We start from the raw sequence: 26,523 nt of genomic DNA, 5'->3' as shown, positions 1-26,523 counted from the left end.
GGCTAATTACTTTACAATATTGTATTGGTTTTGCCATACATCAACAGTTTGCTTTCTAAACAGCCTTTCAGTTGTTTGTGTTGCCCTATCCCTACTCCCCCATCCCCACCCCCAGTGCCTGGTTTGCTGTAGTAACAGTTTGGGCTGCTTTCCAATTCCCAGGTGGCTCAGTGGTAAAGAATCCGCCTGCCAATGCAGGAGACACAAGAGACGTGGGTTCAATCCCTGGGTTGGGAAGGTCCCCTGGAGAAGGACATGGCAACCCACTCCAGTATTCTTGCCTGGAGAGTCCCATGGACAGAGGAGCCTGGCAGGCTACAGTCCATGGGGTTGCCGAGAGTTGGCCATGACTGAGCATGCGTGCACAGAGCTCCTTACTAGCCACGTGATCTTGGTCTTGGTCAGAGCGAGCCTTTAGCACACAGAGTGATTGTTTTAACGGGACTTTCCAGGTGGCGCTAGTGGTAAAGAACCTGCCTGCCAATGCAAGAGATGTGAGTTCGATCCCTGGGTCGGGAAGGTCCCCTAGAGCAGGGCATGGCAACGCACTCCAGTATTCTTGCCTGGAGAATCCCATGGACAGAGAAGCCTGGCGGGCTGCAGTCCATGGGGTCGCAGAATTGGACACAACTGAAGTGACTTAGTATGGCATGGCACAACCCTACTAAGCCCTGCCACTAGAATGATCTTTGGGAACTACAAATTTCCTCATATCACCCCTCCACTCTAAACCCTGCAAGAGCTCCTTCTTGGCCTTGGGATGAAATGTAGCCTGGTCCACGCTCACCTTTCTGTCCCCCTCTGTGGACAGGCCTTGCTGAACTGCTTTCAGTTCCACAAAGGGTGAGCCTTTCTCTTCTTGCTCCCTCTGCCTGGATACTCACTCCATCCCCTGGCCCCCCTTCCCCACGCTCCCTGTTGCTTGGCTGAGTGTTCTTTCTTCTGCAAATCCTTTGTGAGGTATGAGTGGAGACAGGCGCCCCCCTGGTTTGCTCCTGACACACCCACACTTAGGCACCTGTAGTGCCCGTCACCATGGAGATGCAAGTGTCTGGATGCTGCCAGCTAAGCTTCTTGAGGGCAGGGCTGTATCATTCAGTGGTTGCCCTCCTGCCCCAAATGGCACCTGGCAGAAATTGTCTTTTGATCAAGCAAAGATGTAAAAGTAGTACATACAATTCACACAAAGTCTGTTTTGCCTTTTGAGGCAGGTTTGACTAGAGGGCATTGTGTTTTCATGCCTCAAGCGACTCTCTCAGCCTCTCTCAGCTTCTATGAATATCAAGGCATGGAAGAGGCAAACTGGCTGCTCAAGGTGTTGAGTTTCCTGTTCAGTGCAAGGTTCACTTTCTCCAGGATTATGTTTCTGAATTTTAGTTACAGTTTCTCCTTGTGGGGTAAGGGAGTGCGGCACATTATTTTGCCTGCCATCAAAGTGCTGTCAAAAAAAAAAAAACGTGCTTTAATTGTGAAAGTCACAGGCTCAGATTCCCTGTGGGAGAAACCTCTTCAAACTTGCATATGTTCATTTTTGAAAGAGGTAATTGGCAGTTCTTTGCAAAGCCTTTTGTGACTGAAGATTTTCGCAAGGAACAAATACCATGAAGAAGTCCATATATAGCTCAATGGAGCTTAACAGGGATCTTCGCTTAGAATGGGCCTTTCTATCATTAATATTGGGGGCCTTTTTTCTATCCTTCCTATGCTCATAAATCAGGTGACTCCAGGGTCAGTTGAGACATAAGTTTTCCTGGTCACTCCACACCCACCCAGAGTCACCTTCTGGACAACTTGGATGGGCACAAACTAAGGCATAGCCCCTACCCTTGCTCCCATCCCTGAGGTGCCAGATAGATGTGCATGAGCCACAACCCTCGGATGGAGTTGAGAATACCGCCCTGGTGTGAAACGGACTTTTCTCCACTCAGTGACCACAGCCTAAAAGCCACCTAATTGAGTATTTTCAGTTCTAGTCTGCTATCCTATTACTACACCAGAAAACTCAGCAACTGTTATCTGCCTGCGGATTACCCTGCTCTACGCAGCATTCACGGGCTTCCCAGGTGGCGCAGTGGTAAAGAATCTGCCTGCCAATGCAGGAGACATGGGTTCGATCCTTGGGTCAGGAAGATCCCCTGGAGAAGGGAATGGCAACCCACTCCAGTATTCTTGCCTGGAGAATCGCATGGACAGAGGAGCCTGGTGGGCTACGGTCCATGGGGTCACAAAGACTGGGACACGACTGAGCAACTGAGCACTACCGCCACAAGACATTCACATCCTTAGTCTTTAACCATGAAGACGGGAAGGTCGTTCAGCACCTACTGCATGAGACCGTCAATGTAGACTGTAGTCACCACACCACCAACTGCCTCTTATGTCTAAGAATCAGGTGATATATTCCGTTAGCAGTTAACTCCAAGGAAAGAACCAACATACTTTCCACTAGATGAGAATTATGTGATTCATGACATTCTCCTTTTTGTCCTGGCTGCCAGGAAGTTCCGAGCCTCATTTCATGTTTATCCCAGTAACTACAGTAGCCTCTGTGGTTAGTATATTTGCTTCCTCCTTCTGCTCATGGCTTTGACTTTCTCTCCTATATTACTATAGTTTCAAAAATGCTAAGATGCCTCGAATCCTGACTGAGATCTTGCCTAGTCTCCCTCATATCTTCAGCAGTCACCATGTACATCCTCAGTTCTTGAAGGCCTCTGTCCCCAGACTCTGCTCTACTTAGGGCTCTCAAGTGGGTGCCATTTTCTGGCATAGTCTTAGCTTGCCTGAAGTTCAGGAGCAGGAAATGGGATTGCTTTACCAGGATCCCCCTCTGTCAGGCCATTAGTAGGTGGCTTTAAGATGATCTCTAAACCCTCTTCTTTTTTGACTTTTAAGACGAGACACAGATTTGTTAATATTCATAGGCAAATATCTCTTTCTGAATCCCCAAGAAGGGAGAGTCGAGAAAGACCACTGAAAATATGTTGGATTCAGACAGGCAATGAAGCATTAATTTAACATTTAAAGCTAACTCTTTCTCTTTTGCAGATGAGTTGATTTAATGGCTTATCTGTGGCCAATAATTAATCTCAGGTTACTACCCTCAAGGAATAAAAACTCATTTGACCAAATATCTAAGCAGCAGCTATCTTTAAGACTTAACTGGTTTTTGCATCGAACCTGGACTGGTGATTTGTTTCACATATGATATTATACATGTTTCAATGCCATTCTCCCAAATCATCCCACCCTCGCCCTCTCCTACAGAGTCCATAAGACTGTTCTATATTAAAAAAAAAAAAAAAAGATCTTAATGACCCAGATAACCACACACACACACAAGACTTATCTGGTTTTTGCAAAATTAAAAACTACTTAAGGGCAAGTATCGGAGTCATTTTGGAGAAAGATCTAAGGGCTTAAGAAGAACACAATGACCCCAGAAACTGACTTCACGTAACAGCTCCTAGTTCAGAACCTGGCTCTTGTTTCTAAGCCCAGATCCCTAATAGGACTGTACATCCTCCTTGATGACAACCTTTCCCTCTGTGGGCGAAAGCAAAGCCACAGCAATTCTGTTACTGGCAACTCTTCAGTGCAGCAAATGGCCAAATCAGAATATAATTAAAATTAAAAAAAAAAAAAACAAACCCAAACAAACACCACCCCCACCCCCCCGCCTTTTTTTTAGTTATATCATGTGGCATGTGGGATTTCTTAGTTCCCTGACCAGGGATCAAACCTTTGCCCCCTGCAGTGGAAGTGCAGAGTCTTAACCACTGGACCACCGGGGAAGTTCCTAAAACTGTCTTGACTACACATTGGAGCTATGAGAGTTCTGGGATTAGGAACATAGATTATTTTCTGAGCCATGGCTTTATTTCCATGAGAAATCAGCTCTACAGCTTTCCTCAGGTTTAACTTCCTTACAGATTTTTCTAAATGTTAAAGATTTAAATTGTACTCCTATATACAAGGTGCACCAGCTTAAGGATTAATCAGGGTTAACTTCTGTAGGATGCTACAGTGAAAGGAGGCTGGGATTTTCTGTTTAAAAGAACAACCCGAATGCAAACCAAGACTGTTCAAGTGACAGTCAGGTTAAGCCTTGATTTCTTCATCTACAAAAGTGGATACAGATGTCTCGATCTCTGGTTACAAGGATTAGGTAGAAGAACTAATTGCTTGGCAAATGTAGAGGCACATAATCTATTCCTATTAAGAGAAGTCAGGTTACTCATTTTTGTCTAAAGTCTTTACCATGGTCCTTTGGGATTAAAGTAGAACTGTAGCATCTTATACAGTATTATTAGACATGTGTTCAGTTTGGCCTGAACTGTCTAAAGTCAGTTAATATGGCACAGACAACAAGCTGAACACCAGTGTGGGCCTTCTAGGGTGTCAGCAGTGGCTGAAGGAAGAGAGTTGTAAAAATGCCACCTGGCACTTCTCCCATTATAGATGGTTTTTGATGAACACTGAGGAAGGAATTTCATCCTTACCAGCTTGCCTTATTTGTATTCTTAGCTCCTGGCAGAATGCTTAGAACATACTAAGCAGTTAATACAGGCTGGTTGAGTCCAACTGTCCGTGACACACAATGGAGTGGGTAATCAGACGGCCAGGGTGGGAAAAGGGCATGGAGAAAACGTCTTAAGGAGACAGACTCCCCGAAGCAATGGGGCTCTGCCTGACAGCAAGTTGGTCATGGCCACGGGCATCCTGAAGGCAGGGTGCAGGCCCTGTCCAGCCGCAGGGGTGAGTGGGCTGAAGGGAGAGAAGCCTGAGGGCGAAGCCCAGGTGGTGCAGGCTCTGGGCACCTGTGGCTGGACCGCTGGATGTGACAGTCACGGTGCCTGGGACCAGAGCGGTCAACCAGACTGATGAAGGAAGCGGGATCCGCGTGATCCCCAAGCCCAGGGCCCTATCTCTCCCGAGAGACCCCAGTTCTGAGAGGAGGGGGACAAAGGAGGCAGGAGAGAAGAAAGCGGTGAGCCCCGCCAGCAGATAGGGAACAAGGAAAATGCCCAGGTCGGGCCACAGGTTGCTCTGGTGCCCAGTGCCGCACGTGGGCATCCTGGTAAGGCCGAGACAAGTGTCTCCCGCTCAGCAGTGCAGAGCAGTGCAGGGCTGGGCAGGGGAGAGGGCACAGGGAAGCTGGGCGCCAGGAAGGGAGCAGCGGTAGCAGCGACAGCAACAGCGGTGGCGGCAGCGGCAGCAGGTGAGGCAGGAAGCCCTGCAAAGTGGGCTGAGGTAACGCGGAGGGGGTCTGAGGAGCCCTGCAGCCAGCATACTGCTAGAGACATTACTACCAGCAGAAAACGACGTTCAGGTGAAGACCAGTGTGGAACCCAAGGACAGGGTGTCGAAGACCAGGACCAGGATTGAGACTTGGCCTCTAGCCACCCCTGGCCAGAAGATTTTTCCAATCCCTAGTAAGGAGGGATCAGTAGTTAAACAAAAATCAATCTACATTACACATCATATATTTAGTTCTCTAAAGGTCCAAGTTCATTGTTAAGTAGCTGTATAGTGTTCACCCTACTGTTGCTTTCCTCCCCAGCCCCTTAACCAGATTCCAAGTTCAAGAACCCCATTAGGTGCTGGGACATGGAAATGGCTGAACCCCCTGGCCCTGAGGTTAGGATCTGGGGGCCAAGTAACTGAGCCTCCAGGCCCCAGGTCACATAAACCCTGGTTAAGCTGGCTCCATTCTCTCTTTGGGGATGGTTAGGGGCCCAAGTCTCACACAGTGGCCGTTGACCAGGGATCTTCCCTGCCCCGGGGTAGCCAAGTAAGCCTTCTGGTGAGACAAAGCCTGCTGGAGGAGAGCTGGTCTACCATTTCAGCAGGTGGTACACTGATTCTACTTATAAGTGATAAGGGATTTTCCGTACAGGTCGGTTTTAGAAACAGCAGGCTGCAGAGTCACATGGGCACCCACAAGCCTCTCCTGTAACCTGCCCGGGTGTCTACAACTCCCAAATCTTTCCTACTAAGCTTTGAGTCCCACTTGTTAGTTTGTCCTCAGATGAAAAATAGCTTGTGAGCATTTTTGATGTAAGGCCTTGTGCTTTTTCCTTTGCAAGTTTAATAATTTCAATTTCTTCCAGCATAGGATGCATCTGCAGATCATCTAATCGTCTCTAAGTCCAGCTCTCTGAGCCCTCTCCAGGTTCTCCATATGCCTTCAAGTTTAAGCTCAGGGTCAGGCACTGGCCCTCAGTAAAGAGGTGGAGGAGGCTGAGAACCACCACGGGTCTGTACCCCCTGCTCCACCTGGCATAACCTGGGGCTCGCTCGTGCTTGCATTCATAAAGCTAGGGCTGCACATCAGACCCAGGGCCCAGGGTCAGAATTTCTTGCTGGTGATTAACCTAAGATGCTGGCAGAGGCTCTGATGGTCTAGTGTGAGCTGTACCAAGAGAGGAAAGGTGGCTGCGGTGTTTAACCAAGTGCCAGAGTCTCATCCTGAGTCAGATTACTGGAGGGTTTCTGGAGACCTGATCAGGTACCTTATTGAGCACCTGAGTATAATAAATCTCATAAGAGAACAGTTTCTCTTTCTTAGATACACTGTGTGCAGTCTGAGCACAACGATTAGCTTGCATTTTGGGTGGTTAACTCATGGTGCCTTCATTGCCGATACTTTCCTGTAGCTTGCTATTAGATTATTATGTGACCCATGATGTTCTGATGGCACTTTTTGATTTCAGAACCTGAGCTTAGCATGCAGGCAGGATGATGGTGTGCCAGGGGTGGCCGGGCATTACCTGAGGCTCCACGTCCAGTATTGCAATCAGACCTTGCTCGTGGATCTTGCGGATGGTCTCCAGTTTTGTCCCGTACATCGCATCCTCATGGCTGCCGTACTCCAGGTACTCGTTATTAGAGATGTCTTGCATCATTTGGTCATGAGATACAAAGTAATAATTCTTTCCGTTTTCTTCATCTTTCTTTGGAGGTCTGGTTGTATCTGCAAAGTCACAGGTCAAAAGAGGTTTAAGAGGCTGAGTGTATGAGCCGATGCTCCCAATGGACCTGTGCTATGCTGTGCTTAGTTGCTCAGTCACATCCGACTCTTTGTGACCCCATAGACTGTAGCCTGTCAGGCTCCTCTGTCCATTGGGATTCTCCAGGCAAGAATACTGGAGTGGATATCCTATCCTTTCTCCAGGGGATCTTCCCAACCCAGGGACTGAACCCAGGTCTCCTGCATTGCAGGCAGATTCTTTACCATCTGAGCCACGAGAGGAGCCCCCAGTGGACCTACCCGAACTCATTCTCTCTTAAAAGCCATGGATCCTGTAGCATATGTCACCCTCTGTTCCCACCCCCACTAGCTTTGTAGAAATCAGTTCTAGAAGTCCTATTTGTTCAGGTGACATCAGAACATAGTAGTTGGTTAGTTGTTTGGTTTGGTGAAACTTTCCGTGTGTAGATGAGATCTGTTTCATCCCTTCAAGGGTAATGACAGGGGAAAGACACTAAATGACCCAGGATTAACTTAACTTGCTGTATGCTTTAATGCAGTTAGGTCTTCAGAGAAGGAAAAAGGAGAATTAAACAATAGAAAACCCCAAATGGTTATTTAAGTAAATGAAAATTTAAAAAAGTTTAAAAATTCAGTTCCTCAGTCTTACTAGCCACATTTCAGAGGTTTAGTACCCACATGTGGCTAGTGGCTACTGTACTGGACAGCACAGATATAGAATGCTCTCACGAGAGAACATTCTATTGAATAGTGCTGGTTTACAGCATCATGTACGAGGAGACTATTAGAATACAGCAAAAGGGATATTGGAAACATAATGACCTTAGCCAGACATGGCCATAATAGTTAGGAAAGACCTAAACCAGGAATTGGCAAACCATGGCTTGTGGGCCAAACATGGCCTGCCGTCTGTTCTTGTGAATAAAATTCTATTGGAACACAGCCATGCTCATTTGTTTACATATTGCTTTCAAGCCACAATGGCGGAGTTGAGCAGTTGTGTCAGAGACCATATGGCCTTGAAAACCTCAAATATTTGCTGTCTAGTCCTTTACAGAAAAGGTCTGCTGACTCCTGACCTGAGTGAGTGTTTACTAAAATATCTGCCCATAAGTCCTACTTCTGTGGGATACTAACAGGACCAGCATTCTCCAAAATGCACTTTAGGAAATGTTTTTCTAGATAAGCCAGAAACAACAGTTTTAGTTTTCTTTCTCCTTTCGCTTCTTTGCTTTTTTGAGCAGGGACAAATTTATGCAACTCTTTGTTGTACATGAGTCCAAACCCAGGGGGAGTTCCCCATCTCCTGCTCCAACTAGACTGCACAACTCCTAAGTGCTCATGGACATCAAAATGTGGATGTTTAAAGAAGAACCCTTTCTCCAGGCACACAAAAAACTGAAGAAACAGCATACTACACTGACGCTGTATTATGTGCTATACACATACCTGCGGTCAAATATTATGGCAAGTAGACATGATTAGGGTCAGCAAAGCATGCTTTAAAACCAAGCTAGTTCATTGGCTATTTAATAACATAGAATTTCAATTGCTTATGTGATCAAGAAGAAAGGTTAGCTAAGCTTGCTATACTCATGGTCTAGACATAAGGAGAATTAAAATAATATTTGGAAGTATTTTACTAGAAAACTCAAGTGGTACCAATTGAAAGAATATTTGGTGAATTTCTTTTTTTTTTTTTTTTTTTGAGTAAATCAGATAGGGTTCTGGGATGAGAGTGGTCTGATGAAGCCTCACAACTCTCTGGGGTGTAGAGAAAAGTCAGTGGTGTTGACATGGCATTGGAAGGCACTGCAGGATGGAGTCAATCATCACACAGTCTCCTTTAGCTCTTCCCACTCTGAACAAAGCTCTAATTGCGAGAAAGCTTTTGGGATTCAAATTTTAAACTCTGGAATAGTAATAATAAAAATAATAAAATGAGAGTAGTAAGGTGGCTATTATCTATCCAGTATCTGCTAAGTACTTCACATGACCTTAAATCCTCTTCATCTTCCTGGAATTACTTCATTTTGTAATTGAGGAAGCAAAGAGGACATGAGATTAAGGATAAGATAGAGAAAATCAGGAGAATAAAAATATTATAGATTTAAAATTCTTTACAATAAGCAGTGGATAGCCCATTGTGTTTTAAAAGTGATAAAAGTCAACAATTTAGGTACTGATTAAGGAAAATATTGTTATATCAAAGAAAACTATACTACCATTAAAACCTATTTTTCTGAAGAATAATTCATCTGGGTAACATTTATGACATACTGTTGGAAAAATTAGTTTATGAACAGATTGGATGAGCCCAATTTTGTTAAACTATAACAGTGATAACACACACATACACATGATGTGTTTGCACTAAGAGAAGTCTGGAAGGATATTCAATAAAATATTGATGGCACTATTATTTGGGGGGTGGTGGTGGTAGGACTTCCCTGGTGGCTCAGTGGTAAAGAACCTGACTGTTAATGCAGGAGACTTTGGGTTCAATCCCTGGGTCAGGAAGATCCCCTGTGGAGGAAATGGCAACCCACTCCAATATTCTTGCCTGGGAAATCCCATGGACAGAGGAGCCTGGCGGGCTACACCATGGGGTCACAAAGAGTCGGACATGACTGAGTGACTAAACAACAACTATTGGGGGTGGGGTGGGGTTGGGATTAACTGTTAACTCATTTTCTTCTTTGTTCTTTTCTGAATTTTCCAAATTTCCTATAATGAACAGTTCTTACTATGTTATCAGAAAAATATGTAAATTACAATATTGGAAAAATACTAGGAAAAATATACTTAATTGCTTACGTGGAATAGGGTATGCAAACCGGTCTGGGTGCTTTGTGATGAGGGTGTTCTTTATGTGTCTTCTCCCAACACCATGCGCACCTATGTCATTTTTTAAAAAGTTAAAATTGATAATTGTTAATAATAATTGTAAAATGTTTTGAAGATGAAAATAAGAAAGCCACTTATACAGTCAAACTTACCTAACAGGACTAGTGTTTTCCTTTTGAATGCTGGCAGTTTTACTACTTCTTCATATGTAACAAGATCTAATTGATCAAACACTAAAATGCAAAGATGTAGAAGGAATATAAATTTACAGAAGGGAATAGTTCATGTATATAAATTATAATTTTACTGGCAAAACCAAAATTATAGTAAATCCATGTCTTAAGAAATATGAATCCAACTTATGATATATAGCTCATATGTAATTTAAGTCATATAACCTTTTGGGAGAAGATTTCACTTTTAAGCCCATGAAAATGCACTTTAGAACCAGGGGCATCCAAAGACATGTTGGGCACATGCATATAAGTCCAATTGTGAAAGATACTGCATATCTTTTCATGCAGTATCCAACAAATCATATGAATTCATTCAAAACCACATGCTGTTCATATTTTTGCAATTTTAAGAAATCAGCAATACTAAAAAGAAAAAGTCTCCAGACAGTGACCAACATGAATATAGCGTGAATGCAACTAGAATTAACCAAGAAAGAGTCCAGCTAGATTATTTCTAGGGATGGATGAGAGATGCGTGGACAGCTGGTCTTTAACTTGACGGTTCTTTCTTTCAGCAGAGTTGCTGAAGGTAGCATGCTAGATTCTGTCAAAGTCAAGTTCTGTAAGCATGATTTCACAAACTTTGGAAATGAGCATCTCACGGGTTTTATTGTAACCCAGCTAGCTATCCATTCAGTGGAAAGTCTGGGGTGTGTAAGTAGGGGAACATGCTTCACTGGACCCCTAACTTTGTCAGCCTGTGTATGGTAAGTTGGGATGGATAGAACCAGAAGAAGCATGAAGCAGTCTGAACTTGGAAACCTTTGCAAAAGGGGAGTTCTCTAATCATTACAGACTGAGAAGAAAAGCTTTAAAAATAGTTTTTTGAAACTTGATTCTTAATAAAACTATTACAAAAACTTTCCCAAGAGGATGACCGTTCCTGTTGAAGTTTAAGGTAGTCCGATTCTCACATACATTTGAAAATTCTCACAAGAAGGTTAAAATCATGTATCTGTGTTCCTGTAATTTTTTTTTCTATGTGGTATTACCCAAATGTTGTCAGGCACACACTGAAATTTCTTTCTTTCTTTCTTTTTTTTTTTAAAGAATATTGAATAAGGTCTGGATTTTAGAGGGGTTGCAATAAATTCCATGAAACTGATTCCATGGTGTAATAGAGGAATCTACAATGCTTCAGTCAATCATTAAGAGAAGCATCTATTCCCTGAAACAATATGGCCAAATGCTTTTGAATATTAGCTCAGTCCTTAACATTTGTGATTTTCCCAGTAGCAAAGAACCTTAAAATGCAAAATAGGATACTCTGGAATGCAATAGATCAGAAACAAACAAACAGAAGTATAATTCCCAAAATATTAAAAAAGAGAAATACAATATGTTAAAAATAAGGGTTAGTGCATGTTAATGGGTATTTGTGCATTTGTTTTCCTTTGATAACTTGATTGCATAAAGGTTGACTGAAAGACTTTAAAGCATATTTCTCTAGCAACAGCTAAAAACCACAAAATGCTTTCTGTGTTTAGAATGGCAGATTCACAAAATCGAAATGAACAGGAGGTTCTCTGCATGGCAGAGCTAGCTAGTCATGCTGCAGTGGTAATGGTGACGAAGAGTTGTAAAAATAAAAGGAGAGCAGACGGCATTGTTCTTTATACCTATTGCCCTCTGAGTGCTATGTCCATCAAGAAAAGTATGCTTATGAAAGAGGTCCATCAACAAGCTGATATATTTTAGTATCTAGAAATAATCAAGCATCTCACAAAAGAGCAAGATGTTGACACATATTTTTCTGAATGGTATGTACATCTCTTTCCCTCTACAGATTCTATTCAATCTTACTGAATTAAGTCATCTTTTTTCAACCACATAAGAATGAGTTAGATATTAACAATCAATATGACAAACAAACGAACAGATATGTTACACATCAATATCTTAATCATAAATGAGTAGCATGAAGAGGTTACTCTGGTCTAAATGAAATCATCACATGGCCACAGGATGGAGAAACAATAAAAGAGGATATTTTCAAATATGACATACAAGGAATATAAGGAGAACACTTAGAGACTGAACTTTTAAAGGTTTTAAGTTGTTTGCTGATTAAAAGAAAGGGACTTGATGAGAGGAAATTGTCAAAAACAAAGAGGCACAGTCACTCAACAGGTTACTTACATGCACAGAGGCCATTGGGAGTAAGACAGCATGAAAAATGTACAGGGGTCATTGAAATATGGCTTTTAATATATTAGTAAAATAAAAGTATAATATGCACAAAAGAAACTTTACCATGCAATATTCTAAACACAAGGCAAATAAATCACATTAAGAAACAAACTCATTTTAATAAAAAATCCAACAATAACCTTATATATAAGTCAGTGGGTTTTATATACTAGCAGATGCATACAAATTTTGTCTGGAAATCATTACAAGAAACCTTCTTCAGGGAGTATAGGTGTGGAAGTCTTTTGCTTTTCATTTTGTGTCTTTTCTAATCACATCTGCCTATTACTTTTACTATTAAAAAAAACTGTCAACAGGGCCACTTTCAGTTGTCTTTAGAGTTCTCGGTATTAAAGAAAACAAAAGTAATAGATTTTAAAATTAAACAGTACTAATTTGTGGTATTAAGCATAATTTAAACACACCTATGAATGGTATTGTAGAAATCCTCTATAGATTTGTTCATATTTGTGTATATAAATGGGGTTTCTCAGGATATTTAAATACCACTGCTCAGGGCTTTAACATGAAAAAAAATGAATTAATGAAGACTTTAAGAAAAAAGTTTGTATTAATAACTTGACCTAAAACTGATTTTGGAAGTCCTAGGGCTGAGGAATCTCAATGCCTCAAAGAGTATAGTTCTTCTAGAAGCACGACAGTGCTTTTTGTGTCGAATTTGTGACAAAATTTTTTTTATGTTTTATAGAAAATGTATTTGCTGTAAAACTCAAACATAATCAAATCTATTCCTAAGGCTTCAGAAATACAGTCTGGCACATGGTCTTAACTTCTCTGTAAGCTATTCAAGACACCTGTAAGTATTTAGGTAACTATTCTCCAGTAGAATCTTTTTCCATAAAAAAACTTTAACATTTATTCCTTGTCTCAGTAGGAAAAGCCACATAGTATCTTCAAATACTAAACCTCCACTTAGGTGAGAAATCTCACACAGGAACACTGGGCTGAGCGCACACACAAACGCCCGCAGTGGCCTGGCAGCTCATTTGTTTGAGTGAATGGGCCACGTGCAAGCATGGAGCCCTGGAGACAATGGATCCTGTAGAATGAGTGTCCACCAAGAGGGACCTCAACAGCCTAGAGTCGCTAAGGGAGGAAGTGGGCCCCATGTTAGCACACTCCGTTCCTTCAAGGAAAGGTAAGAAACCAAGATTTTATGTTAAATATTTGATTTTCAGATGATTATTTTAAACACTATGTGTGTATGGAAAAAACAACATTTGTTTATGGGTCACATTCAGCTGATAAGACTCCCACTATATAAAGTGAGAAGTAGGCAACAGTTTGAATAGAATTATGCTTTAACTAGACATGTGCAATTTCCAGGTAACAGAAATGGAAATAATTAATTCTAGTATTTTATCATTTCCATCAGTTCTAGGTCTTAATAAAGTTCTCGTCTTTCATTTTTACTACAAATATAAACAACTTCAGAATTTAATGATGAGGTTTGGATCCTGCTATCAATAGTTGCAGAATTCTCAAAGAAAGGAAAAAAAAAATGGTCCTTATTTTTTAAAAATTATTTTTCAATGTATAAAAATCAGTGGCATTTCTTTTTTTAATTGAAGTATAGCTGACTAACAATGTTTTAGTTTCAGGTGTATAGCAAAGTGATTCAGTTTATATATATATTTTCAGATTCTTTCCCCTTATACGTTATTACAAGATATTGAGTTCCCTGTGCTATACAGTAGGTCCTTGTCGGTTACCTATTTTATATGTAGTAGTGTGTATATGTTAATCCCAATGGCCCTTATTTTATTTTACTGAGGACTATGGGAAGATCCCTACTGTATTTTACAATCAACTCTTGAATAAAACAGAAAACCCCTTTCAGAAATATAGTTTGATTTGTGGCCTATGAACCCATTTGTCCAGTTCTTGGTATTTAAAAATATGATATTTCAAAGTACTCAAAGCATTTACTTTCCCATTGGAGGTCAACAGTATGTGTTTCTCTCTTTTAGAGCAATTCTTTATGTCAACAACACCACGTATTAGGGTAAACTTTCATCATAGCTAAAAGCAGAACAGCTGATAAAATACTTGACTTTCCTTCCTGACAGTTTCATCTCTTATAAAGTCAAGGTAATAAGCAAATGGTTCTTCTGGTCTTTATGACTAACAAAAGGTTAAGAGTTGGTTTGTGATGGGGAAGAAAGCTGAAGAGAGGTGGCAGAAAGGACTTGAGGAAGATCACTGCTTAGGAAGATGCTACAGGTAACAAAAAGTGGTGGTGGTCTTTGCTACTCCTCTTAATTTTAAGTTTACAAGATCTTAGATACATCCATGGTTTTGGATAGGAGAGTTGTGTTAAAAGACGACAGAGAAAAAGCAATCCTATTCCATCTCTATGAGGCTCCTGCCTTCTCTATCAGGGGTGATAAAGCCTTCAATATAATGGGCAACGTTTACCAGAGCTAAACTCTCAGATAAGGGACAGCAACTGAGTACTTGGCTTCATTAAATGATATCCATTTGTCAGGCCCAGTGATGAGATAACCTGAGATCCACTGAACTTTAGAATTGGCAAAGATATCCTTGAGGGACTAAAACCCAATTTCCTCATTTTGAGGCCCACAGGAGTCAAATGATTTGCTTGAGCTGAATGGTTACTCAGGTGTGCTAACTCCTGGTCCTCGCTCAAGCTGGCTGTTAAGCTTACAGGTGTGTTTGCAGGCTCACCAAGTACCACCTATGATGAATCAGAGAGAATGGGAACAATGGAAGGTCAGTGGTGCCCCCGTGGTCAAAGAATGGAAAAAGTGAACTGACCACCAGATGGGATACTGGTTCTCTGGTAAAATTCTTAAATGAACTGTGCAATGGATTCTTTGTCAGAATTTAGAGATCCTAGTTTTTCAACTGACTTATTTTTCCTCAGAGTTGAATTAAAGAGTACTGACAAACTGAATACTCATGTCTGCACGCCCTCTATCAGTAAGTATAAAAAGCTAAGGATGGATTAACAGCCTCATTGGCCGTTTCTTTGCTTTTCTAGGTTTAAATTAATTTTAATCCATCTATATAAAAATTACAAGGTGATACATATATATGTAATGTCAACAGACCTTTTGAACCTGTTAGAAGCTGATGGAAATCAAGGTGATTATGGAGACTTAGCAATAACCACTGACATTTTGTGTTAAACAACATTCTGCCGATACTACAGTGAATTTCTTCAAATAGTATTATGCAAGCATTTACAATTAGTTTTAACTACTTATATTTAACTAATCTACTTTAAATATTTCTTCCCTTTATAAAACAAAAAATGCCATTATTAGACTAGTGTTTTATAGTGGTGCTTAATCAGAGATGATCCATTTTATTGGAATAAAAATATCATGATGGGAAAGATTCCTTATTTAACTGAACCATTTAAAATTAAACCATGTGGTCCCTCACATTCATTCCACATTAAACAGTACTTCAAAGTGTTTACTTTTACTCTCAGATCAAGAAATGAATCATTCAGAGTTTCAAAATAATTTTTCCTGGTAAATGCTAATAAAACATTCTACAGAGGGAAAAGCATTTCATATTTGTCAGAAATATTATACCATCTAATTGGGTATGCATGATTGCATTCACTTGATTTTTTTTTTCTTTTGCCATATATTTGATGTTAGAGTTATTTCTGAAACCTTGGGAACTAGCCTAATGCCCATGTTGGGGCTTGCAATTCCTCAGAAAAAGTTCCTTATAAAAGGAGTCATATTAAGAAGGTATTAAAAGTAAGTAAATCCTACTCTATATCATCATGCAGTTTCTTTAACTTAAGTTACATCCTGTGAGTCTTCTGGGAATTTTACTGCAATGACAGAGCACGGTTTTTTTGTATTCATTTCAGCTCTTAGCAAATGAGTGACTATTTTGACTTAAGTTGAATGCAAGCTTCAAAACAGACAAACATACCATGAAGGGCAGGCCAAGATAACATTCTTGGTCTTTTAGGAGCTAGGAAGTACCGTGAAGGAAGACTATTGACAGGAACCAATGCCATTTGTGCTCTTTCAAATCAATCACAGCTCTGTTAAGAATGCACATTTGCTCTTAGGAATGTGTCACAGGGCTATATCCTAGGGCTAGAGAGGAGCCAGGGGTGAGGGTACTTGCTCAAAACCAATCTCAGCAAGGGGCAAGAATCCTGGTGACTTGGCAAGCCCTCGATCTCTCATTTCTCAGGGCAGGACTTAATGTACTGGGTTCTCTGAGTTCCAGAGAGTTCTGTTTCCACATAGCATTTTCTTCCTATAAAGTAGAACTCTGTAAAATATTTGGCAAATATAAGCAACATAATAATTGAAGGGAGGGGTTTCTTAAAAGTTTTGTAAGCTGATGAAAGATTGCATGTGGTGACATTTTTGGACAGAGAACTCTGAAGACGGAATTGAGGTGTGACATCTACTTTGGTCTTTGAGATGTTTAACCCATCTTAGTAAGTCGTACTTTTCCCTACCTGCATTGTGCTTTGCCAAATATTTATCTTTGTACTGCTTCTTTTTCTTGCCAAACCAAGTGCAGCTGGCCTGCTGCTCCTGTTTGGTCTTCTCCATGGCAATGCAAGCAACTCGCCTAGCACACAAAGAAAGGGGAAAAAAACCCCACAAATGTAAGTTTTATGCTGATAAGAGAGAAAAACCAGTCATTTGAAGAATGAATTGCATGAACAAACTCCTCAGAAATGCTTCAAATTATTCAGTAAAGGTTTATTCCTTGAAAATTTTCTAGAAACGTTTAAAAAAAATGCAGGTTTCTAACAAAATAACATTCTATCACTTGAACATATATATTTAACTGATGACACGGATGAGAAGTAAACATAATAGTCATGAAATACAGTGCAGTAAGTGTGGGATTTTGAGTTGAGACAAGTCTGATTTGAATCCTGGCTGTCTCAATTATTAGCTTTTATCAATTTAGTGTTAGGTACTTTTCTGGAAAATTTACATATATTCCTTCATTTAATCTTTCTAGCAACTTGTGAAATTGTGTCTGTTTTACAGAGATGAGGGGATCAAAGGACTGAGAGGTTAATTAATTTGTCCCATGTGTGTGCATGTGCTCAGTCGCTCAGTTGTGTCCAACTCTTTACAACTCCATGGGCTGTAGCCTACCAGGCTCCTCTGTCCGTGGGATTCTCCAGGCAAGAATACTGGACTGGGTTGCCATTTTCCTACTCTAGGGGATCTTCCTGACCCAAGGGATTGAACCCACATCTCGTGCGTCTCCTGCATTGTCAGGCAGATTCTTTACCACTGCACCACCCAGGAAGCTCCTAATTTGTCCTGATCAAACAGCTAAATAAGTGGGAGAATGAGGACAGTTTGGCACCAGAGCCCATGCTCTTAGGTGGCACATTGTTTTGGTAAGTTCCTTAATCTAGAATCCTAGAAATGTTTAAAAAACGCAGGTTTCTAACAAAATAACATTGTCACTTGGACATATAACTGATGACACAGAAGAGAAGTAAACATATAGTCATGAAATACAGTGCAATGAGTGTGGGATTTTGAGTTGACACAAGTCTGATTTGAATCCTTGCTCTCTCAATTATTAGCTTTTATCAATTTAGTGTTAGGAGTTCTTCTAGGAAATTTACATATATTAATTCAGTTAATCTTTCTATCTCTTGGGTGACTGCTGCAAACAATTTTAACCAAAAATGTAAATCATTTCTCTATCACAGTAGCAGGCACAGCAGTTGCCTAATGTACTACTATTACAACATGGAGGTTCTAGGTAGGGAAAAAAACTATGATTGAAAAACCATAATTCTGTTCTACATGATTACAGTATTCAACATTGGTAACATATGCATAAATGTTATTAATAAGTTGCTCTCTTAGGTTCAGTCTAAGCAAGTACTTGCCTTTCAGGACATTGCCACAGAAGGTTTTGCTTACTTAATGACTTTGCTTGTGGGCCAACGTGGGGGTCCCTGAGTGAACCACGTATAAGGAGAACTCAAAAACACTATCAGAATGCCATACAATGCCATTGAAATGATGCGTTGTTTTCTAATGAAGTTGTACTGACTTGTTATTCTCCCACTAGCAGTGTAGAGCTCCTATTGTTCCACTTCCATGTCAACACTTGGTATAATCAGTCTGTAGTTTTAGCCATCATGGTGGATAAGCAGTGAAATAACACTGTTTTTGTATTTCACTGATCATTAATGAGATCAAACATCTTTTCATATGCTTATTGGCTGTTGGATTTCTTCTTTTGTAAAGTGCCTGTTCAAAGACTACTTTCTTATCCAGTTGTCTTTTCCTCATTGATTTGTAGGAAGTCTTTATATGGCCCGAATATTACACTTTTGTTAGTTATATATGATGCAGGTATCTTCTTCCACTCTGTGGCTTGCCTTTCTAATCTTTTTATAGTGTTTGATAAAGACAACTTATTAGTTTTTAGTCAAATCTAGCAGTATTTTCACTTATGGGAAACATTTTTGTTATCTTTTTAAGGAAATCCTTCTTTGTCCCTAAAGATATTCTCCAGTATTACCTTCTCAAGAGTTAATAATTTTGTCTTTCATGTTTTGGTTTTTAATATACCAGAACTGGTTTTTGTATATAGTACGAAGTTAGGGGTCAATTTCTCTCATTTCCTGCCCCCCCAATGGATACACAATCATCCCAGAATAACTTAGGGAAAAGTCTATTCATTCCTCCCTAGTGACTATGTATGAGTGTGTTTAGGGGGTCTCTTCAGTTGGCCTATTTGAGCATCTCTAAGCCCATACCTTATTATCTTAACTACCAAAGCTTTATAGTAAGTCCTGGTATCATTGAGGCAAGTCCTCTCTCTCTATTCTTCTAGAAGAGCATCTTGACTATTTCCAATTCTGTGCACTTCCATGAAAACTTTAAAATTAGCTTGTCAATTTCAAAATGGTTGGGAATGAATTGAATCTATTAATCAATTTGGGAGGAATATATATCTTTGCAATATTAAGTCTTCTAGTCCCTAAAAACAGTAGGTCTATTCATTTATTTAGGTCTTCTTTAATGTCTCAATAAGTTTTATAGTTTATCCTCTAAATGTCTTGAACAACTTTATTAGATTTGTTCCTAGGTTGTTGATTTAAAAAGATTTTATAAATGGTTTTTAAAAATTTGTAATATTGAAAAATTCAAACATATACAATAATACTGTGTAACAAACCTCAAATACCTACGACTCAGCTTCAACATTTATTAACTCACGGGTTATTTTGCGTTATTTACAACCTACCCACCCTAAGATTAGGCTTCCCAGGTGGTGCAGTGGTAAACAATCCACCTGCCAATGCAGGAGACATGGGTTTGATCCCTGGGTCGGGAAGATCCCCTAGAGAAGGAAATGACAACACACTCCAGGATTCTTGCCTGGAAAATCTCATGGACAGGAGCTTGGCAGGCTACAGTCCATGGGTTCACAAAGAGTTGGACATGACTCAGCGATTGAGCATGCACCCTAAGATTATTTTGAAAAAAAAAAAAAAAAATCCAACTTTGTATTATTTCCTCCTTAAATATTCTTAAATTCCCTTTAAACCTATAGTTTTCCCCTTCTTCCCCCTCCCCCTTTTCTTCTTGCAATTTATTTGTTGCAGAAACTGGTTGATTGTCCTATAGTTTCTGATTTTACCCCTGTGGTGTCTTTAGTAAGTTCCTCTGTCTTTTGTATTTCTTGCAAACAACTAATTAGATATAGAGGTCTAATCAAACTTGAGCTTTATTTTTTTTTTTGCAAGAGTACTTTATAGTATTATGGTGTTATATAGGGTATTTAAAAAAATTACTTTCTATTTTTTTACTGGTAAATAGAAATATAATTGATTTTGTATAATGATTTTTATATCAGCCATCTTGCTAAACTCTCATATTAATTGTAATTGTTTATATATATATATTAATAGATTTCTTTGAATTTCTACACTGAATCCTATCACCTGTAATTTTTTTTCCTTTCCAATTATGTTTGCTATAGGTTTACTGTAGATGCTCTCAATCAGGTTAAGGAAGTACCCTTCAATTTCACAGTCGGTGAGAGTTTTAATTATGAATGGATTTTGGATTTTAACAAATGCTTTTCCTGCATCTAATGATAATGACTTTGTGGATTTTTCTTCTTTAATCTGTTAATATGGTGGATCGGTTTTCAAATGTTGAACCAGCTGTGCATTCCCAGTACAAACTCTACTGGGTCAAGATGTATTCTTCTTTTTGTATATTGCTAGGTTCAGTTTGTTAATATTTTGCATCTGTGTTCATGAGGAATATGGGTATTTAACATATTCAAAATGTATTGAATTTTGGTATCAGGGTAACACTGGGGTTATGAAATGTGTCAGGAAGCATTCTCTTCTACTTTCTTGAAGAGTCCTTCCTCCCTGCCTCTTTCTCTTGCTCATTGAGGGCTTTATTTATTTTTGGTTAGGAGAAAGGCATTTATTGGGAAATAATGTGAACTGTCTCTCAGCAACAGTACCAACGTCAATCTCCATATATTACCTAAGTGGCATCCAGAGGAGGCTGATGAAACCTTTGGGAATTCTTCCAGTACAAGCCAATATGTGCTCTTAGTCATAACTACAGCTTCTGTGAGGCATATGCTCTTTGGAAACTTAAACAGAACTGAGGCATTTTTGAAAGGTTAAGAGACCAAAATAAAAAAATCCTGACCTCGTGAAGCTTATGTTATAGTGTACAGAGTATCTTACAAGAAATGATTTTAAGCTTAAAAAAAGTTCCCGGTAAAAATTTGTGGTGTGGTCATGTGTGGTGTAACGAGAGAGGAATGAAACTGATTTTTACCAGACACTCAGGAAATGAATGTTATTTCTTTTAGTTCTGCAAGTGCAAGAAAACTGTTAGAATTTAGGTCAACATGGAGGAAATTTCAAACACATGTTTAACATTTATTGCTGACTTGGATGAGGATCTAGTAGGCAAGGGAAGGGATGACACATTCAGGGACTCAAACCATATCCAAGGATTAGACTGATGGGCCTTGTCAAGCAAGATGAAATTTACCACGGATAAAGAAGGTAAGGTATTTGGGTTCAAAAAAATTGATTTCTCATCTGGAGAATGTGAAAAATTTGATTTGGTACCAATACATCTAAACAAAGCTTCTGGGTTTGGCTGATCGGATTGTTTCAAATCTTTCTCGTTAGCATTACATGTCTACCATATGACATTCTAGAGACCAATTCACTTTTCCAACAAGGAATTCTTTTTCCCCTCAGCTGGGAATGTCTTCTTGTACCTCCAAAGTCCTACTCAACATCTCAAGGGAACATACTGCCCAGTGGGCCTCTTCCTCATCATTCTAGTTAGAATTCCTTTCTCCCTCTATAGTCTTTGCAACTGTATTGAGCTCAGTTTTTCTGAAGTAAACTGAAATAATATATAAAGTATAAAATTTCAGTTTTGAAATATTATACATCCCATGAAACCATCACCATAATCAAAATAACAAATATTTTCATCATCCCAGGACTTTTCTTATGTCCTTCTGTAATTCCTCCTTCCTCCTACAGATCCCCAGGAACTAAAGGTTAGTTTTGATTTTCTAGAGTTTTATATAAGGGAATTATATAGTATGTTCTCTGTTTTGTCTGGAAACCCAGCCTAGTGATTTTGAGTTTCACTCATATTGTTGTGTGTTACCAATAGTTCCTTTCTTTTAACTGCATCCTATTGTATGGATATGCCATAATTTGTTTATCCACTGACCTGTTGATGAAAACATTAAAAAATGTTTAGAAATTTAATTAAAATTTTTTTTAATTAAAAAAAAATTGTAATAGGTATGTGGCCACTAAGTTTTTGTTAGTGCATTTTTTTGTCCTTGGAAATTCCTTTAGGTTCTATTTCGAATCTGTTATGCCATTCATCCCTCCCCACATACTCTGAAGATATTTTTTAAGCATTGTTGTTCAGTCACTCATTTATGTCTGACTCTTTGCAACCCCATGGACTGCAGCATGCCAGGCTTCCCTGTCCTTCACTATCTCCTGGAGTTGGCTCAAACTCATGTCCATTGAGTAGGTGATGCCATCCAACCATCTCATCCTCTGTCATCCCCTTCTCCTCCTGCCTTCAATCCTTCCCAGCATCAGGGTCTTTTCCAATGAGTTGGCTCTTCACATCAGGTGGCCAAAGTATTGGAGCTTCAGCATCAGTCCTTCCAATGAATATTCAGGGTTGATTTCCTTTAGGATTAACTGGTTTGATCTCCTTGCTGTCCAAGGGACTCTCAGGAGTATTCTCCAGCACCACAGTTTGAAGGCATCAATTCTTCTGTGCTCAGCCTTTTTTATTGTCCAGCTCACACATCCATACATGACTACTGGAAAAACCATGCTGCTGCTGCTGCTAAGTCGCTTCAGTTGTGTCCGACTCTGTGCGACCCAATAGACGGCAGCCCACTAGGCTCCTCTGTCCCTGGGATTCTCCAGGCAAGAACACTGGAGTGGGTTGCCATTTCCTTCTCCAAAGCATGAAAGTGAAAAGTGAAAGTGAAGTCGCTCAGTCGTGCCCGACTCTTAGCGACCCCATGGTCTGGAGCTTACCAGGCTCCTCCGTCCATGGGATTTTCCAGGCAAGAGTGGGGTGCCATTGCCTTCTCCGAATTAGAGAAAGGAAATGCCATAGCTTTGTCTATATGGACCTTTGTAGGCAAAGTAATGTCTCTGCTTTTTAATACGCTAACTAGGTTTGTCATTGCTTTTCTTCCAAGGAGCAAGTGTCTTAATTTTCAAGGCTGCAGTCACCATCTACAGTGATTTTGGAGCCCAAGAAAATAAACTCTCTCACTGTTTCCATTGTTTCCCCATCTGCCATTAAGTGATGGGATTGGATGCCATGATCTTCGTTTTTTAATGTTGAGTTTTAAGCTAGCTTTTTCACTCTCTTCTTTCACCTTCATCAAGAGGCTCTTTAGTTCTTCTTTGCTTTCTGTCATAAGGGTGGTGTCATCTGCATATCTGAAGTTATTGATATTTCTCCCAGCAATCTTAATCCCAGCTTGTGCTTCATCCAGCCCGGTATTTAACATGTACTTTGCATATAAGTTAAATAGCCGGGGTGACAATATACCACCTTGACGTACTCCTTTCCCGATTTGGAACCAGTCTGTTGTTCCATGTCCAGTTCTAACTGTTGCTTCCTGACCTACATATAGGTCTCTCAGGAGGCAGGTAAGGTGGTCTGGTATTCCCATTTTCCAGCTTGTTGTGATCTACACAGTCAAAGGCTTTAGCATAGTCAGTAAAGCAGAAGTCGATGTTTTTCTGGAAATCTCTTGCTTTTTCTATGATCCAATGGATGTTGGCAATTTGATCTCTGGTTCCTCTGCCTTTTCTACATCCAGCTTGTACATCTGGAAGTTTTCGGTTCACATACTGTTGAAGCATAGCTTGAAGGATGTTGAGCATTACCTCGCTAGCATGTGAAATAAGTCCAAATGTGTGGTAGTTTGAGCATTCTTTGGGACTGGAATGAAAATGGACCTTTTCCAGTCCTGTGGCCACTGCTGAGTTTTCCAAATGTGCTGGCATATTGAGTGCAGCACTTTAAAAGCATCTTTTAGGATTCGAAATAACTCAGCTGGAGTTCCATCACCTCCACTAGCTTTGTTTGTAGTGATGCTTCCTAAGGTCCACTGGACTTCACATTCCAGGATGTCTGGCTCTAGGTGAGTGATCACACCATCGTGATTATCTGGGTTGTGAAGATCTTTTTTGTACAGTTCTTCTGTGTATTCTTGCCACTTCTTCTTAATATCTTCTGCTTCTGTTAGGTCCTTACCATTTCTGTCCTTTATTGAGTCCATCTTTGCATGAAATGTTCCCTTGGTATCCCTAATTTTCTTGAAGAGATCTCTAGTCTTTCCCATTCTATTGTTTTCCTCTATTTCTTTGCATTGATCACTGAGGAAGGCTTTCTTATCTCTCCTTGCTATTCTTTGGAACTCTGAATTCAAATGGGTATATCTTTCCTTTTCTCCTAGCCTTTTGCTTCTCTTCTTGTCTCAACTATCTGTAAGGCCTCCTCAGACAACCTTTTTGCATTTCTTTTTCTTGGGGATGGTTTTGATCACCACCTGCTGTACCATGTTACGAACCTCTGTCCATAGTTCTTCAGGCACTCTATCAGATCTAATCCCTTGAATCTATTTGTCACTTACATGGTATAATTGTAAGGGATTTGATTTAGGTCATACCTGAATAGCCTAGTGGTTTTCCCTATGTTCTTCCATTTAAGTCTGAATTTTGCAGTAAGGAGATCATGATCTAAGCCACAGTCAGCTCCTGGTCTTGTTTTTGCCAACTGTATAGAGCTTCTCCATCTTTGGCTGCAAAGAATATAATCAATCAATCTGATTTCTGTATTGACCATCTGGTGATGTCCATGTGTAGAGTCATCTCTTGTGTCGTAGGAAGAATGCTATGACCAGTGCATTCTTTTGGCAAAACTCTGTTAGCCTTTGCCCTGCTTCATTTTGCACTCCAAGGCCAAACTTGCCTGTTACTCCAGGTATCTCTTGACTTCCTACTTTTGTATTCCATTCCCCTATAATGACAAGGCCATTTTTTTTTTTTTTTTGGTGTGAGTTCCAGAAGGTCTTGTAGGTCTTTATAGAAGCATAGTTAGTGTTAATCACTCAGTCGTGCCTGACTCTTTGCGACCCCATGGACTGCAGTCCACCAGGCTCCTCTGTCCATGAGATTTTCCAGGCAAGGATACTGGAGTGGGTTGCCATTTCCTTCTCCAGGGGATCTTCCCAACCCAGGGATCAAACCCAGGTCTCCTGCACTGCAGGCAGATTCTTTACAGACTGAGGTATAAGGGAAGCCCTTATAGAAGCCCCCCCCCCCTTTTTTAAACAACTGTGCTTACTAGCAGGCTTTTAATAATCAGTAATATGTATATTACTTGGTCTCCTAATTCTAATATATGATGCGGGTTTGAGTCTCTTCCTGGTGTCTGTTATTGCTCACTGGTTTCCATGTGCACCTGTGTATTTTGACTTGCTGGTCACTGCCCTGGAGAAAGTCCATGCTGTGGGTGGTTAGGAGGAGCCCTAGGATAAAAGTGCTTTCCTTCAGAGACTTTCATTTGTCTATAACAGATATATGGAAGTATTAGTAAACAAGAAACCTCACATCAAATGCATAGCTGGACTTTCCCTGGCTGTCCCAGGCTATGTGTACCTGGGTGCAAATTCATTTGGGGTAGACCAGTGGCCACAACGGAGAAGGTGATGGCACCCCACTCCAGTACTCTTGCCTGGAAAATCCCATGGATGGAGGAGCCTGGTGGGCCGCAGTCCATGGGGTCACTAAGAGTCAGACAAGACTCAGTGACTTCACTTTCACTTTTCACTTTCATGCATTGGAGGAGGAAATGACAACCCACATCAGTGTTCTTGCCTGGAGAATCCCAGGGACGGGGGAGCCTGGTGGGCTGCTGTCTATGGGGTCGCACAGAGTCGGACACGACTGAAGCGACTTAGCAGCAGCAGCAGCAGAGGCCACAATGTTTTCAGGGGAACTTTGTTTTCCTTTTGCTCTGCTCACTGACAAGGCATCCTTCTCTACAGTCCCCTGGTGTGGAAGGGAAGTAAGGGAGTGCTTATCAGTTTGCTCTTAACCTAGGGATATAGCTTTTTGCAGTCCTGACAGTGTGGGATGGGTTTCCTAACTGATTCTCCTACTTATACAGGCCTTACTGGGTCTTAACCTTGGTCCTCTGGCAGAGAAGTTCTTAGTAATAGAATGCCCTCATGGCAAAGTGGACCAATTTTGGACTCTCATTTTTACCGCTCTGATTAATGGCTTTCATATAAAAATTGGTCACTGAGTTCCCCAATACCTTTTAAGGTAATTTTCAAAAACATATTTTCTGCAGCACTTCTCATTTTTTTCCACCAGGAGGATTGGTCCAGACAATCTAGTCTACCATTATAGGCAACAGGAAGCAAATCTGCTTTTCCACTGTCATTTCTCAGGCTTCCCCCAGGGGACTTAAGAGTTATAGGTATTGGTGAGACATAATTTATACAAATGATCTGACCAGGGAGAAGAGGTCTAGAATCTACATAAATATTTTCAAGCGACACTCATTCACATATGGCAACATTCAAGAACACATTTTGTAAAATGTAAATATCAGTGCTAACATAATAATATCACTAGCAAAAGGACTTAGACATCACTTTCCTCTCACT

The 26,523-nt window shown here is 40.4% G+C and overlaps 3 protein-coding genes across 20 annotated transcripts in view; 2 read left to right on the top strand and 1 right to left on the bottom strand.

The window, feature by feature from the left end:
- CASK (calcium/calmodulin dependent serine protein kinase) overlaps positions 1-26,523 on the bottom strand; it is a 372,876-nt gene that overhangs the window by 5,916 nt on the left and 340,437 nt on the right. For 7 of the 17 annotated variants that reach the window (XM_055562971.1, XM_055562973.1, XM_055562975.1 and 4 more), the window contains 4 exons: positions 16,754-16,869; positions 9,994-10,074; positions 9,812-9,892; positions 6,774-6,976 (listed from right to left, as the gene is read on the bottom strand). In XM_055562971.1, coding sequence (XP_055418946.1) covers positions 6,774-6,976; positions 9,812-9,892; positions 9,994-10,074; positions 16,754-16,869 — 481 coding nt within the window. Of the gene's footprint in view, positions 1-4,507; positions 5,433-6,773; positions 6,977-9,811; positions 9,893-9,993; positions 10,075-16,753; positions 16,870-26,523 lie in introns of those variants that run through there. The other 10 variants (XM_055562962.1, XM_055562964.1, XM_055562961.1 and 7 more) reach the window with 3 other exon arrangements.
- Positions 1-26,523, top strand: part of GPR82 (G protein-coupled receptor 82) — a 198,511-nt gene that overhangs the window by 30,957 nt on the left and 141,031 nt on the right. The window lies entirely within an intron of this gene.
- GPR34 (G protein-coupled receptor 34) overlaps positions 1-26,523 on the top strand; it is a 174,200-nt gene that overhangs the window by 30,907 nt on the left and 116,770 nt on the right. The gene's annotated exons all lie outside the window — the stretch shown is intronic.

This window comes from Bubalus kerabau, chromosome X (genome assembly GCF_029407905.1).
Source record: "Bubalus kerabau isolate K-KA32 ecotype Philippines breed swamp buffalo chromosome X, PCC_UOA_SB_1v2, whole genome shotgun sequence".
In the NCBI taxonomy this organism is placed as follows: Eukaryota; Metazoa; Chordata; class Mammalia; order Artiodactyla; family Bovidae; genus Bubalus; species Bubalus kerabau.
The sequence above is the reverse complement of the archived record's forward strand: the minus strand, read 5'-3'. Positions and strand labels throughout refer to the sequence as shown.